We start from the raw sequence: 15,133 nt of genomic DNA, 5'->3' as shown, positions 1-15,133 counted from the left end.
TGAGCGACAAGTGCATTTTTTTGTGCATATGCGCGGTAGATAATTTTCGGAGTCACGGAACAGACACGGAAAAATGAAACAAAGCACGATCCTCAGACGTTCAACAAATGTTTGTGGTGAATGCGTGCATGACTTAACTGCCAATCATAATACAATTATTTCTAAAAAACACAATCTCAGTCATTTTGGTTCCAATTAGAACAACAGTCTGTAATAACTGGATCTCAATAAATCTTTTTGATGTTATACAAGCATGCAAAGAGGAGAGTACCGGTAGCCTCTTTCTCATTCATTTCGGCACGGCGCCCTTGCAAGAGGAGGGTTGGGTCCAAATTTGTCACATTCTGAGACGCTCGGCCTCCTCAGAACTTGACCACACGAACCCCACGTTCCTTTGCGCTTATCTTTTCACATCTAACAAGACTGCAAAATCTATACCCTAGTTGATATTAACCGATTATGGTTATTCAGCGAAAACAAACCTGACTCGGCTCTTAGTTTTTCAGTTTCAAGATGGGTGTAATAGGCGTACAGTGCGTTGAAAAAGTATTCATACTACTTGAACTTCCTCACATTGTGTGACCTTTGTCCACAAACTCAAAGGTATTTTGTTGAGATGTCATGCTATATAGACCAACACAAAGTAGCACAATTGTGAAATGGAATCAAAACAGCAAAAAAAAAAAAAGTAAAATTGGATTAGGTGCGCATTTTTATTCAGCCCTCTGTACTCTGATCCACTTGAACACCAAATTAGGATATAAGAGTCCAGAGTGTAATTTAATCCAATCATAGATACACTTGACCTGTGAGGGCCTGAGAAATTTGGTATAGAACAGGTTATAAAAAAATGTTCCCAAGCTTTGAACATCTCAGGATCATCATCCAAAAATGGTAAAAGTATGGCAAGCATGGTCAAGAGAAGCGGAGAAGTGGCCAAGAGGCCCATGGTCACTCCAGAAACTGCAGAAATCCATAATGCAGGTGGGAGAATTTGTCCATAGGACAAGAATAAATTGTGCACTCCACAAATATGGTATTTATGAAAGAGTGGCAAGAACAAAGTCATTGATGAAAAAAGACACAAGAAGTCAGATTTTCCATGTAGGGGACAATGTAAAAATGTGGCTAAAGATGCTTTTGTCACGAGACAGGTTGTAGTTCAATTTTTCATCCTAAATGCAAAGCGCTATGAGTGGTGGAAAACTAACATCACTGTGAGCATTCCATCCACTGAGAAACAAGATGGTGGTAAAATCATGCCGTGGGGATGATTTTCTTCAGCGGGGAAAGGGAAGCTGTCAGAGTTGATGGGAAGATGGATGGAGATGAATAGGGGGCAATCCTGGAAGAAAACCTGTTGAAGGCTGCAAAACATTGGAGACTGAGAAGGAGATTAATCTTCCAGCAAACCAATGGGCCTTATTCACTAAGAAATGTGTAGAAATGTGCTTACTCTGTGCACATATGCAAAATCATCATTGGATTCATGACACGTGCGTACCTGCCCATCTTCTTTGCACCACCATGTGCATGCAAATGAAACAGAGTTCATATTAAATGACAGCTCTTGCTCACAGAGCTCTAATTTGCATAAACCCCAACCCTATTTCCAGAGGTGGGCACTTTACTCAATTTTGCTGGTCCGGCATTCGTCAGTCTGTCATTTTTCGTGATGAACCGAATTGTAGTCGTCAGTTAGCCAATCCGTCAGTCAGTTAAGTCCGTCACAAGTCCATTGGTCCCTCAGTCGGTCCCCAGAAAAAAACATCGGCAAAACAGGTGTCCGCGAAGGTTTAAATAAAGATGTATTGTATAAAAAAATGTTTCTAGATGTGCAAATCTGGTAGTGACTTACGCCAAAAGATTTATAGCTGTAACTGCAGCAAAAGGTCGATGTACAAAGTATTGACGCTGGGGGCTGAATACAAATACACACCACATTTTCCAGGTTTTGTCATTTCCATTCCACCTTACAATTGTGAGCTGCTTTGTGTTGGTCAATCACATGAAATCGCAATAAAAACATTTATGTTTGTGGTTGTAAGGTGGCAAAATGTGAAAAAGTTCAAGGGGTATGAATGAACACTTTTTTTCAAGGCTCTCCACCTCTAACATGGAAGACAAACAAATACTGATCATGTGATTTAAAAGTATCTATCTGAACATCTATTGCTTGTTCAAGCATATATTCAATCAATTCATTTCAACAGCTTACACAGATTGTTGATCTTAGCTAAATATCCTAATTAGGATAAGCGGTTTAGAAATGGATGGATGGATTTCTTTATCACTTTACAGACGTGCTTCTATCACTGCTCCTTTGTGTGTTAAAAATACATTACACTTAGCAATTGTAGGTGGAGAAGTGAAATAATATTTAAGGTTATTTTAAAGCTATTTTAAAGTGAGCTTAGCCTTTGTGCGCAGCCTATAAATTTGACCTCTAAGGATCTAATATGTGACAATTAGAAAAAAAGTGTACCAATTACACATGAATTGAGATGAAGGCAGCTAAATCAAAAAATATAAGTGAGCATATTCTTTGCTGTTGAAGGCTGTCAGCGTTTCAAATGTTCAAAAGCAGAAAAGAGAACAAGCTTGAGGGTATTTTTGTGAGTTCATCAAAGTGGTTTCGACAGGCTTCAGAAGCAGAAGAAAGCACAACCAAATTGAGCAGGCAAAACAAAACCCTCTTTGGGTTGTTGTTTGTTACAAGCCGGCGATATTAATTACAATGGCCGGTTGGTTATCTGTTGCAGCAGTGTGAATTGTGGTCTTGAAAACACTTGTGAAAACACTTGAATACATTATTATTATCGTGTACTTATTTGTGCATATGACACACATCGATCACGTGCGTTTTGTCATACCTGACAGAGGTCCAGTTTTTCGGAGATAACCTTGGGACTGCAACCTTGGTCGGGATATTTGTGTGGCAGTAGGGCGTGAACTTGAAACAGAAGAGAGCGTGCTGTTGCAAGCTTGAGTTCCTTCAGTTCTTTCTGCGCTTGAATCATCAATCCCTCAGCTCTGCTCACCTAATAACACACACAGGATGGAGCACAGGAATACTGAATGTAGAGTCTCAAATCTGTTTGAATCAATGTGGGCTCGGGCCGATCTGTGTAGTGTTTTGTGGGTTCTCCCCAGGTGGATGAAATCATCCAAGACCGAATTGTCTTCCACGTGGATAAAAAGCAAAACGCAACAGTCTTCACTTTACGAAAACTTGCACACGAGGTTCATTGAAGACTAAACAATATCGAATATTTTCAAAAACATGTATATTAGGTTGAGATACAAAGACATTGTATTCCACATTTTTATAAATGGACTACCGGTATTCAATTTTAAAGTAAGTAAGGTTCTATTCAGTGTTTCTATAAAAACATTCAAAGTGTGTCGGAAAAGCTCCAGGACAAGTGTCACAAAATATTATTTACAATCCTAACTACAAACTTGAGTTGTCCCCTCCAATGTGGCCCAGACAATCAATCAGCGTGTCTCTACAGAGATCAAGCGGCGTGAAGATGTGGATGACATCAAGATGGCCATGTCGACGGAGCTCTAGAGGATCCCGACAGAATCCTTCCAGGTGTGCATGAAGGCGGGGCTGAAAAAGTCATTACATTCCAGGGGGATAGCTTCAAAGGGGGAAACTTGTACGTTGTAGTTTGGGATACCATACAAATGTTTTGTGAAACCCGTGCTGGAACCTTTCTGACAGGTCATACCTGTATATTGGCTTTATTGAAGACTTTTTCTTCTAACAGTAGTCAATATTCACCATCTTTTCTGGGGGATGCATCAAACAACATGCTGGACATGGACAAAGCCTTACGTCATTGAGGCTGAGCTTGCTAACAGGCACTCGGAGGATGTTGTCAAGGCAACCCAGGGCCTCAGTCCACAGCAGCTCCACAAAGACGGCCACGTCTTGTGACAAGACTCCGGTGTTCAGCTTCTCCTCCAGCAGCAGCTGCCAGTTGAACAAGCTACGTATCAATCAGCAGCATTAATAGTGACAGACACGATTTGCCAGGCGCTTGAGTAACCCTGTGACATTTGCAAGATTTTCAGACTGTGTCAGAGCATCCTCGGCACCTTGAGTGGCATCAGCCCATTGATGTGTGAATGCTACTCAAGTGTGCAGTGACCATTTATTCCTGTGAAACTCACTCACACTTCCTAGGAAGACACGTTTAGCGCGAGTGCTCGGTAAAATCTGCGAATGTGAAGCACATGATAGTTTTTGGTGCTAATTCACAATAAGGTCATTTATGAAAGGTGACAAAATTTAATTTGTTTTAATATTCAAACATACCTAACAGTAAGACAACCAATATGAAAAATGGCTCACATGTAACTGTTTATTAATGCATCAAAACCTATATTCCTCTAAATGATTTTGTGTTGATTTGTGATTTAATAAGTAGTGGACCTTGCTTTGACAACATTGAGGATCTGAAAAGCTTTTAGCAAGACCTGTAATTTGATGTGTGGCTCAATGTGGTTTGTTGTACTGTAAATTGATATTTGACCTTATTGCTAGTGAACTTTGACCCAAGGTGATCTCCTTAATGTCAAAGTTAATCACAACCAAAATTTATTCAGTTGAGCAGTTGTCAACCTATTATATGCCCTCCAAGTTTGGGAGAAAATTGTGGAAAAAATGATAAAATTAAGAAAATATTGGTTGGAATGTGACATTGTTGTTGCCCAATATTTTTTTAACTAGACCTGGATGCTTGAAACAAAAACAATATATAGACACACATATTTTGGTGCTTATTTGCAAGTGTTGCAGACAAAGTGACGAACAAATAGGAGGAGCAGCATGTCTTGCCTTCAACTATATTTTGGCTAGACAATAATTGTTCTTATTACTTATGAACTTACTACCCTAAGCCGATCTTCTGCTGCAAAATTCAAAACAAAAAAGGTTGCTGCATAGTAAAATGTTTCTCACAAGTTACAATTAATTTGGTTCATATTGGATCATTGTAAACTTGATGCAGGTTGTGTCTTTGGGGCTTCACAAAACAGGAGTGACAAAGTGCATCATTACGACAACTCGGAGCCCGATTAGGTAACGGAGACAGTTTTGTTTGGGGCGGTGTATGTGTCCCCTTACAATAAATTTTATGTTGCCTCATAATGTTGCCAGTATTACCTCTGATCCACAGAGGAAGCTTGAGTTGTTTTATGGTATAATAATCTTTTATGTCTCAGTGGCGCCCTCTCGAGACTAATTGGCTGCTACTGTTTTCATAATTACTCGAATATTTGTGTTTTAAGTTGTTAGGTGTAGGTGGAGAACCTGCTGCAACGGGTGCGAGCCAAGGTTCTGATCCTGCGGGGGAATGCTGGCCCATGGGCGCAGACCCGAAGCCAGCAGGGTGTCAGTCAGCGCCTGGTAGACCTCCACAGCCTCCTCTGAGGTTGACGGGAACGCCACCATGTCGTTTGGTAGCGTCTGCTGTTAGCACAAAACCAAACGACATGTGACCAATAGTCCAAGAAACTTTGAGAAGAACTTATTTGACTTACGTCCTTCCAGTAGCGAATCACGCGGTACTGATGCCTCTTCTTTCCTTTGGCGCTCTGCAGCTCCAACACACACCAAGTTCTGCTGTCATCCTACACAGACGAGTACATTATAGCGCGTTATTACCTCTGACAAGTAGGGCACAAAGATAAGGTGGCTCACAGTCACACCTTATGGAAGATGGAATACTTGGCCACATTGAAGTCATCAGGATATGCTGGAAGATCTTCATCCCGTTCTGTATAAATCCTGGGAAAATCCACAGAAGTGCCAAGATAAGTATTTTCATTGTAGTAATTCAGGAGTCCATTCTGAGGGAGCTTTCACGTGATAAGCCCGGGAGTCTATAGCAGATGGCAGTGACGTGCAAGCTGAGATGGGAGAGCAGTCCTCTATACATATAGGGGCTTTATGTAGCGCAACAACCATGACATTTTATATTCATTTTGCAAAACAAAAGCATATTGTTCAGAGTAATGTATATGAACAAAAATACTTTCCTTTGCGGAATTTGCATCTTCTCCTCATGTTTGCGTGATTTTTTCTCCCGTGTTTCAAAAATAGGCAAGTAAGTTCAAACTATGGCCCATCGGCACATTTGTGGCCCATCGTCCATTATTCAGCAGCCCGCAATACTTATTTAAAAAAAAAAGGTCTATGTGAGCAACGTGAGGAATGTGAATATGTTCTATGCAGGCCCACTAGTTGAAACACGGCATTCTGATTAATATTGTGTTTGTGGCATATGAGTTAAGCAGCAAAATCTACCTGTTTTCATCCATCTCTGGGGAGGGGGGGCATTTTGTCACTTCTGTCGACTGAAAATGACATCGCAAATGCTCAGGGCTCAGTGTGGGCATGCATAGAACATATTCTTGAAAAAAAATATGTTTGTGTTGACTTCTTCTTTAACGACTTTACAAATAAACTTGACTGGAATACTCAAATTCGGTGAATTAAATTTTTTCCCAACCACAAATCAATATTTTTCAGTCACCACATGGGTAGGCCCATGTTATTTTTACAAATTATGGATCAATTTAACAGGCAGAAAAAGGCTTGCTCTCTTTGATGATGCAATGTTAAGGGCTCAACAAACACGCCGTTTTCCTGGTTTCCTGAAAAATGATGCTTTTGGAGATGTAAGGTTTCCACCTGACGCGATATTAAAAATGGTCAGCTTGAGACAGTTTGATATAGTTTTTGTTCTGATTGTGGGGTTGGGATTTGGCTGCCATGTGTATCACAAAAATCTGTGATGTAGGGGTTTTTCAAACTGGGTGTGGGTGCATGGAGGGGCTGGAGGAGACAACTCACAATCTGAGTTGATCATATTTGACTTTAATTTAACTCAACTTGACTCAACCGGTAATAATTCAGCCACGGGGGCAACTGATTTGTGACACGAGTCACTGATGTGTCATCAATTGTGATTGCAGTCTCCATGAAACGACGACATCAAGGAACGATCGTCTCAATTCTCTAAATATTTGTAACTCCTGCCTCTTTTAATGTTATCCATGTCTCCTCGGTGGGATCTCTGGTGGGAGGTGCTCACATGTAAACGGAGGAGTGCGGTTGGAGGACAGAAGCGATTGCAAAAGGGATTTGGCCAAATTTGGCTAGCCAGGGTGTACCCCGCCCTCAGCCAAAAATGAGCTGGGATAGCCTCCAGGTCACCTGCCATCCCTGTGAGGATTAGCGGTTCTGAAAATGTGAAGATTTCTTTTCAGTAGTAAATAGAAAATGCAGTTTCGGTGTTAAAAAAAACAACATATTTTCTTCGTAATCATGTGATAGTTTCAAACTAGTTTCATCTACAATTGATATGGAAAAGTCTACACACCCCTGTTAGAATGCCACGTTTTTGTGATGTAAAAAAATGACACCTAGCAAATAATTTAAAAATGTTTTTCCCATTAATGTGACCTATAACCTGAAGAACTCGATGATTTTTTATTCTTAATCTATTTGTGAGGGAAGTAAAATAAACAACTAAAATAATGTAGTTGTATCAGTGTGCACAGCCTCTTTATCAATTCAAAAGGTATATGTGGTGCAAACAACACTGCTTCTCACCAAAAGAGCACCACACTGACAGTAAAGTATGGTGCTGGCAGCATCAGGCTTTGGGGATGCTTTTCTTCAGATGGAACTGGGGCCTTAGAGTGGGTGGAAGGAATTTTTAACAACTTGGAATAGCAGTCAGCGTGAACAAAAAAAAAAAAAGGCTTTTACTAGAAGGCAAAAAGAAATGTCAGAAAAAGCCAGCTAGAATATCTAAAATGTATTTTTGGTTTAATCAGGGGCACTTTGGTGGTGGCAGGTGTGTGTTGAATACAGCCACAAGTTATAAGAGGGTGTGCACACTTGTGCAACTCCATTAAAGCAATTGTTCATTTTTACTTTCACTCTCAAATCCACTGTAGGAACATTTCAAACACATTTCCCCTTCCGTATAGTTTTTCCTTTCCATATACCATAAATATTGACTTCTGATGTAGCGTGATTATTTTTTCCCTTGTCCGACAAAAACCCCACCTGGATTATTTTTCTCTTGTGATTTTAAGGTTGTGTAACATGAACCACAGCGTCTGGAGCATGCTCAGAAAGACGATTGTGATGTTGGAGTGATAATGCTTGAGGTATTTAGTTTCTAATCAAATATCCTGGGAGTAGTAATCCATGTTTTCAGAGGTCAAACACAGTCAGACTGATGTGTTTGAATTAAAAAAAAAAAGATTTACATTGATTTATTACGATTGTTTTTTTGTGTTTTTTTTTTTTTTTTTTAAAGTACAGGTAAACATGATGCCTCAGCGGTGTAACGAGAGAGAATTATTCACCTGTTAGACAGAACTCGCCAAAGGGGGACAATGCACATTCATAAAAGATGTTGCGACATTTGGATAATTTGAAGTGTGGTGACGATAGTATCAGCCTCTTTCACAATGACCAGTGTGAAAGGGTATGAAGAGAACCATGGAGCGGCGCTACAAGTCAACATGTTGATTAGACCCTGTTACCGGTCTTGCTACCTAATCCTATCCTGATAATCCAACATTTTGCTGTGCCCAGGCACTATACACACCTGAAGTTGCCCTGTTCGCTTCCACTCTTACCCGGAGGGGAGGTTTTATCCTTGGAAGGCTTGACAACGGCTCTGCACACTGCAAATACAAAAGCAGTCACACACACGCGCACCCACAGTTAGTCACATGACACCGTAGTGTCATCCGATCTGTGACAGCCTGGACCAAGAACGAATCCACACCTATGACAATATACATTACTTCCAAAGAAATGTGGCTGAAAGCTCCGTCGCACACACCTGATGGGCCAAGTCACAATCTTTTTGTGGCTCCGGTTCGCTGCTAGAAACCTTTGCATGACCTCGAGCCGTCTGTGTTGAGCTGAGTGAGCCTGACGCAGACGCTTTATCAACAGGCCCATACATCAGCCAAGAGAGCACAACTCTTTGATTCGTGTCGGCGCCACAAGCAAATGAAGGCCGTGATCGACAAGAGCCAAGAGTTGCTTGGCTGGAACTGGGTGGGTGTTGGATCTGATTCAATCTGTCTGCACTGTGTAAACAGAGGAGAGTGCACATGCTGCATTGGCTGTTTTTCCATTAGTCCTCACGTCTGCACCTCATATTTATGGCACTCTCTATCCGCACCGCTCGTGGGCATATATCAAGGTGGGATTTGTGCAAGCAAAACCTAAATCTTTTACAGTTTTTTTCCCCCACCTACACGAATATATTCCATCGTGCAGCCTTTCTCCTGTTGACTCCAAACCCTGATTTTTTTCTAGCCAAAATCTGATTCCTGATTTGAATTGATTTTTTTGTTCTTCAATACAAAATTTTAATCGCACATTTATTCAAAAGTCGAAGAAAAGTGGCCCTTTAAACACAACCCTTAATACATTTCAATCAAACATTTTAAACATTCAACAATTTAACAGAAATATTCCTTTGGGGATTCATTTGTACCAAGAAAACTGCTTCTAACCATAATTACTGTAACCTTTGTTCCTGAAACTGTAATCAAAATCTGGGATACAGAATATAGCACTCTAATTACATGCCCAGTAGGTTGACTCATTTTAATAAACAAGGAAAATAAGCCTGTGTACAACATGAAGCTTTCGGCATGCCCGGCAGTTACATGTTGCAATGTCACCCATACACTGAAAAGCCTCTCCGATGGGGGCACTTGGAAATACAGATTTATTGCTACCATAGTCAGCCCTGTGATTTTTATTACTCTATTATGCTGCGGTAACGTTTGGTGAACCCTCTTATTGTAAAGTTACACCACCGGAAGCAGTCGTGTAAAAAAATTACATTTATGTGTGACTTCTTACTAAAATATATATATACAGTAATAAAGCGAACCCGGATGAATGTGTATTTCACATGGATACGCTATTGGACAGATTGTACCAGGTGTGCAGTTTATCACACCAGCTGCACCCACCATTGAAGTAGATTGGTATGTGGAAAATGCAAACGGGCAACTTGATTTCGACAATGTTCAGCATGATCGACTCAGGGATTGCCTTTCATCAAGCTTCTTTCTTTTCATACGTTAAACAACGTCAAATTGATTTCACTCACGTTGTCTTAGTGGACGTTTTTCCTTCCGTGTTGTGCACTCGCGTGTCTCCGTTTCAAATGCTGAAATCATTTGTGTTACTCAATTCAGTTGGAACATCTTCTAAACATACTCTAGAGCAGAATGTTTTTTTCGGGCGAAAAAAACAATGTCAGCCCAAAAAGTTATATATATCGATTAAATTGATGAATCACCCAGCCCTGCTCCAGACCATCACTTAAAGAGACAGTTTAAAAAAAAAACGGTGAAACTTCGTTGCCAAAGTGCCTTTGCATGTCATTAGGTATTTCCTGTCTGAAGTAAACTGTACAGCTGATTTTGCCTCCAAGTGTTGTCATACAATTCAGTATGTCCAGAAGTATCAGGACAGTGAGACTTTTTATACGCCACCATAACTGAGGTTCTCAAAAAAAAACTATGTGGTGAATACAGTATCAAAATTTTGCTTATCAAGCGAAAAAACATTTTTTTTTTTTTTTTTTTTTGCAGGGGTAGGTGGTAATAAGATCATCTTGCATTGGCATACTGATGAAATTACAGATCTGGAAAGCCATAATCGACCTTCAACTTGAAGTATGACTGGTCTGGATGTGGTTTGTTCCACAATTGTCACCTTCTTACTCATGAACCTTGACCTGGAGGCTCCAACTGTAGTCAACGTCAAGTGTCACCAAACACAAACCAGCTGATGAGCTATTGACCTAAATTATGTTCACCAACAATAAGATAAACTTCGCAGTTATAAGATCTTAAAAAAATAAATAAATAATAGTAGATCTGGAAAGCCCTCATTAACAACTTTGATTTGAGGTATGACTGGATCCACCCTGCTGCAACTAAATTTTCACCTTGTTTGCCTAAAAAATAAATTTTACCTTCATCTTTGAACAGGCTTTGTTTAGTTGGGCAGAGAGGATGAATGTGAGAGGATGAATCAAGCGAGGATATGTCCAGCTTGTAGTCCTCTACAGGAAGGAGGACGCCTCTCTGCAGACAACTGTGCACATAATCCAGCCCCACCACCGGCGTCTGGAACTTGCAGATGCTGCGCAGCCTGTTCGAGCTTAGGTGTAACACGTTGCTGACCACGACGAAGGAGCACTGCAAATAAGGCATATATTTAAGTATTAGGAATGGTGCTTTTGGCTTTACATATTGAAACGAATGTGTTGCTTTGGATTAGCTGGGTGATGGCAGCCATTTTTCTAATGATTGCCTTAGTTTTCTATGAATTAATGTGCACAGCAATTCCCACCAATTTGCTTTTTTGGAACCTATCCTTCATTAAAATTCACTTGTTTGGAGATTTTATGATCTTCCTGTAAAACTACACAATGACACAACATGGTGCCAGAGTTCTAGAAATTACAGAATACATTATATTGAAGTGATGTACAATATCTCGATTGAGAGACAAGTTTTATATGTCGAGGATCTTGGGTTGATAGTGAAAGTTAAGAGAGTCTTCACCGCAACTCACCAACAGGTTACAGGTATAAGGTTACTGCGGCAAGTTAGGTTGAAATGATATTAGGCTGTTTGGGCAGGACTGGCTCTAGCCAACGTGGGCGCCCAAGGCAAGATTTTGTATGGCGCCCACTTCCATCGACAATTTACATATGCTTACAAAATAAGTCGAATAACATCGTTTTTAACATTGCCAAAAAAGTAAGTCTAGTTAACCTTTTAGAAACTGGCATTTACCGATAATATACGTTGTATAAATACCTACAAACAATTCAGGTTATGAAAAGCCTCTCGGAATGCATTGTGTTCATATTTTGGGGATTTATCAAAGAAAACAGATAGGACATGAGAAAAACAGCAGGTAACCTGCTCATTTCCTCATTCTCTCATAAGTGAGCCATAGAGAGGCTAATGGTTGTGGTATTTTCAGAGGTTGAAGTGGGCATAAGTAGAGATGTCAACATAGATTTTGATGCTGATTCATCACCATTTTTGGTTATGTACAATGTATGTACAATGATTTTCAATGGATAAATTGTGTCCATTCCCTCCGCCGACTCCCACCAAAACTTTGGAAGAGGGAGGTGGGTATGTGGCTATATTGCTGACTAGAAAGGGGCATTTTGAGAATAGTTAGTTATTTACTGATTGCTCCAAAACATCCCTCCATCCATCCACTATCCAAACCATTTATCCTCACAAGGGTCGCGGGTGTGCTGGAGCCAATCCCAGCTGTCTTCGGGCAGTAGGCGGAGTTACACCCAGAATCGGTTGCCAGCCTATCGCAGGGCACACAGAAACAAACAAACATTCGCATTCACAATCACACCTAGGGGCAATTTAGAGTATCCAATCAACCTACCATGTATGTTTTTGGAATGTGGGATGATTTTGTATTTCGTGTCCTCTAGGCCAAATAGGAAAAGGACCATCCATTATTGCTATCAGCGCAAAGCTCAAAAGACTGCCATCCAAGCAATGTCTTTTTAAAGGATGTATGCTTATTTCTACAAGAAAATGCCAAACCTTGTGATGAGGTTTTTTTTTTTGTCATGCAGACAAATTATTCACCGTCGAATAAACAGAGAAAACTCCTTTTGTCTATGTTTTTCTGTCACCTTTTTTTTCTGTGTAACGCAAGGTGGCAGAACCCTGTGCCCCAAGTTGCCAAGGAAACAGCATAATGAGGCATAACTGAGACAGTTTTCTTATCAGTCTTTGGGTACAAACTATTTTGCCCCATTAATTTTTCTTGGCAACCAGCATCTGCACAAAACATGTCCATTGGGGAAAAATATCTTAATGATTTAACTCTTACTTGCAAGCGGATATTAGTTCATTAGTAAAGTTTTATAGTAACACATTTTTTTCATTTGCTGTCTGTGTGGTTGAAGACGTTTTTGAAAAATCAAAAATTAAATAAACAGAGTACTGTACTGCACTGTGGTGTGGTTATCATGTAATAACAAAAAGGAAAGCCCTTGCAAAAAATCACACACGCGCAACGGTTGCACGTCGTCTTACTTGTTTGGTGACCACGAAACAAAGGCTTCCCCCATTTTCCTTCACGGACAAATTCAGACTTCTTCTCTCCTTAAAGGGCAAGTTTTTCAGGTCCAAAAGTACAGAGCAATTGTCAAACACAGCCATGCCTGTACAAAGAAGACACTCCAAAGTCAATATGACCACTTGGTATTCAAAAATGCAATAATACCGCATTACAACTGGCCATATTATTATAACATGCCGGTTTGGCTAGTCATACATATCCCAATCGATCACTGTCATCAATAAGCAAAAAACAGGAATTATTCATTTAGTCACCCTTTTTAAACTTCAATGTACAGTAGTGTTTAGTAATTAAAACAAAAACAGACATCATCGCATCCTGATATGAATATTGTTTCCCCATATTTTTAAGACTAAACAACAGCAACACAACGCCCAGGGAACACGCCCACCGTGGCATAAATAGAAGGACTCCACACCTTAAGTTTTGAACTGAAGACTTGGGCTTGTGGAACGTTTCAATACACAAAAACAGTCCAGTTTCCTTGATTCAACCTTTGCGGATTACCATGACCTGGATGACTGAAAAATCTATAAACAGACATAATGTATTAAGACAAGTTAGAGTAGTCTTAACATACTAATAACAACACAAGGACGCGCATGTTATCAAATTTTATCTGGGTTTCAAAATAAAAACAAAAATAGCTCGAGCATCTGCCCACAAACAAGGACGAAACGTAAAGTTATTAATCAAATCTGGCAGTACAGTACGAAATAGAGTAAAAGTATCAGTAGTGTAGTTTGATTACAAAACCGTAACACAGTACAACTTGCAGACCAGCAATTTAATGTAATGTAGTGTAATGTAACATATAGATGACAAACATGTAATAAAAGTACACCAACAATAGCAATCCTCCTCCGTCAAAAATAGTCGGTATTTCGCAAATAAATACATGCACCGGAAGAGAGTAAATATGTAGGTCTAGGACAATGACACTGAATTTAGTTCAAATCTATAAAATACCCGTGGTTCGAACACGACGATGTAGTGAAGTTAAAGAAACTTTGGATGTTTATACTGACCTGTCACGGTCTTTTTCAGTCAGGCTAACTTGAACATAAACCAAAAGCTAGCTCAAATGATACTAAAGCTTCCGTTGTTCTTTCAAAACAGCGCAAAATGATATTAAAGCTTCCGGTGTGATTTCACAACAAAAGCTACAGTTTCAAATTAAAACGAATCATAACGACCACGAGGGGCAATGGATTCATCCATCCATCCATCCTATCTATACCGCTTATCCTCACAAGGGTCGCGGGGAGTGCTGGAGCCTATCGCAGCTGTCTTCGGGCAATAGGCGGGGGACACCCTGAATTGGTTGCCAGCCAATCGTAGGGCAGCAATAGATTCAAAGTCATTAATTTCTGGGATAATAATGTAATTTATAACATTATTATCGAATATATTTCACGCAGCAGGCCTCACTCTATTGCCAAAACATATTTTTGATTACGTATTCTTACAAACACAAATAAAGTTGGAACATTTAGTAAAATGTAAATAAAAATAGAATATAATGACATGCACATCATTTTCAAACTATATTCAATTGAACAGACTGAAAAGACAATCTATTTAATGTTCAACCTTATGGATATTATTATTATTATTATTATTATTATTATTAATATTTATATTATTACTGTCTTATTATTTTACAACAATTTATGCCTGCAACAAGTTCCAAAAAAAGCTGGGACAGGGACAACAAAAAATTGAAAAAGTTGACTAGTGTTTGGTATATTCAACACGTGAACCGGTTAACTGGAAACAGGTGTCATAAAAGGCTTAGTTGTTTACAACTTAGAAAACAAGAAAAGAAACAAGAAAAACGTGAGCTTTGTGAATAATTACAGTCTACAATATAATCAAACATTCTGAGCATCTGGCGATACTGTATACCTGCATGTAAGCAAC

At 39.7% G+C, this 15,133-nt stretch overlaps 1 protein-coding gene across 5 annotated transcripts in view; it reads right to left on the bottom strand.

Moving 5' to 3' along the window:
* Window positions 1-14,387, bottom strand: part of parp4 (poly (ADP-ribose) polymerase family, member 4) — a 44,457-nt gene extending 30,070 nt beyond the window's left edge. For 2 of the 5 annotated variants that reach the window (XM_086051879.1, XM_086051881.1), the window contains exons 1-10: window positions 14,239-14,387; window positions 13,629-13,740; window positions 13,165-13,292; window positions 11,049-11,274; window positions 8,643-8,721; window positions 5,722-5,800; window positions 5,554-5,643; window positions 5,324-5,482; window positions 3,845-3,982; window positions 2,874-3,041 (exon numbers count right to left, since the gene is read on the bottom strand). In XM_086051879.1, coding sequence (XP_085908005.1) covers window positions 2,874-3,041; window positions 3,845-3,982; window positions 5,324-5,482; window positions 5,554-5,643; window positions 5,722-5,800; window positions 8,643-8,721; window positions 11,049-11,274; window positions 13,165-13,290 — 1,065 coding nt within the window. In that variant the 5' untranslated portion in view covers window positions 13,291-13,292; window positions 13,629-13,740; window positions 14,239-14,387. Of the gene's footprint in view, window positions 1-2,873; window positions 3,042-3,844; window positions 3,983-5,323; window positions 5,483-5,553; window positions 5,644-5,721; window positions 5,801-8,642; window positions 8,722-8,882; window positions 9,102-11,048; window positions 11,275-13,164; window positions 13,293-13,628; window positions 13,741-14,238 lie in introns of those variants that run through there. The other 3 variants (XM_086051880.1, XM_086051883.1, XM_086051882.1) reach the window with 2 other exon arrangements.
* Window positions 14,388-15,133: the final 746 nt, after the last annotated feature.

This window comes from Filicampus tigris, chromosome 14 (assembly GCF_054856515.1).
Source record: "Filicampus tigris isolate MCC_2025a chromosome 14, RoL_Ftig_1.0, whole genome shotgun sequence".
Taxonomy (NCBI): domain Eukaryota; kingdom Metazoa; phylum Chordata; class Actinopteri; order Syngnathiformes; family Syngnathidae; genus Filicampus; species Filicampus tigris.
Note: the sequence above shows the minus strand (reverse complement) of the source record. Positions and strands in the feature narration are given on the sequence as shown.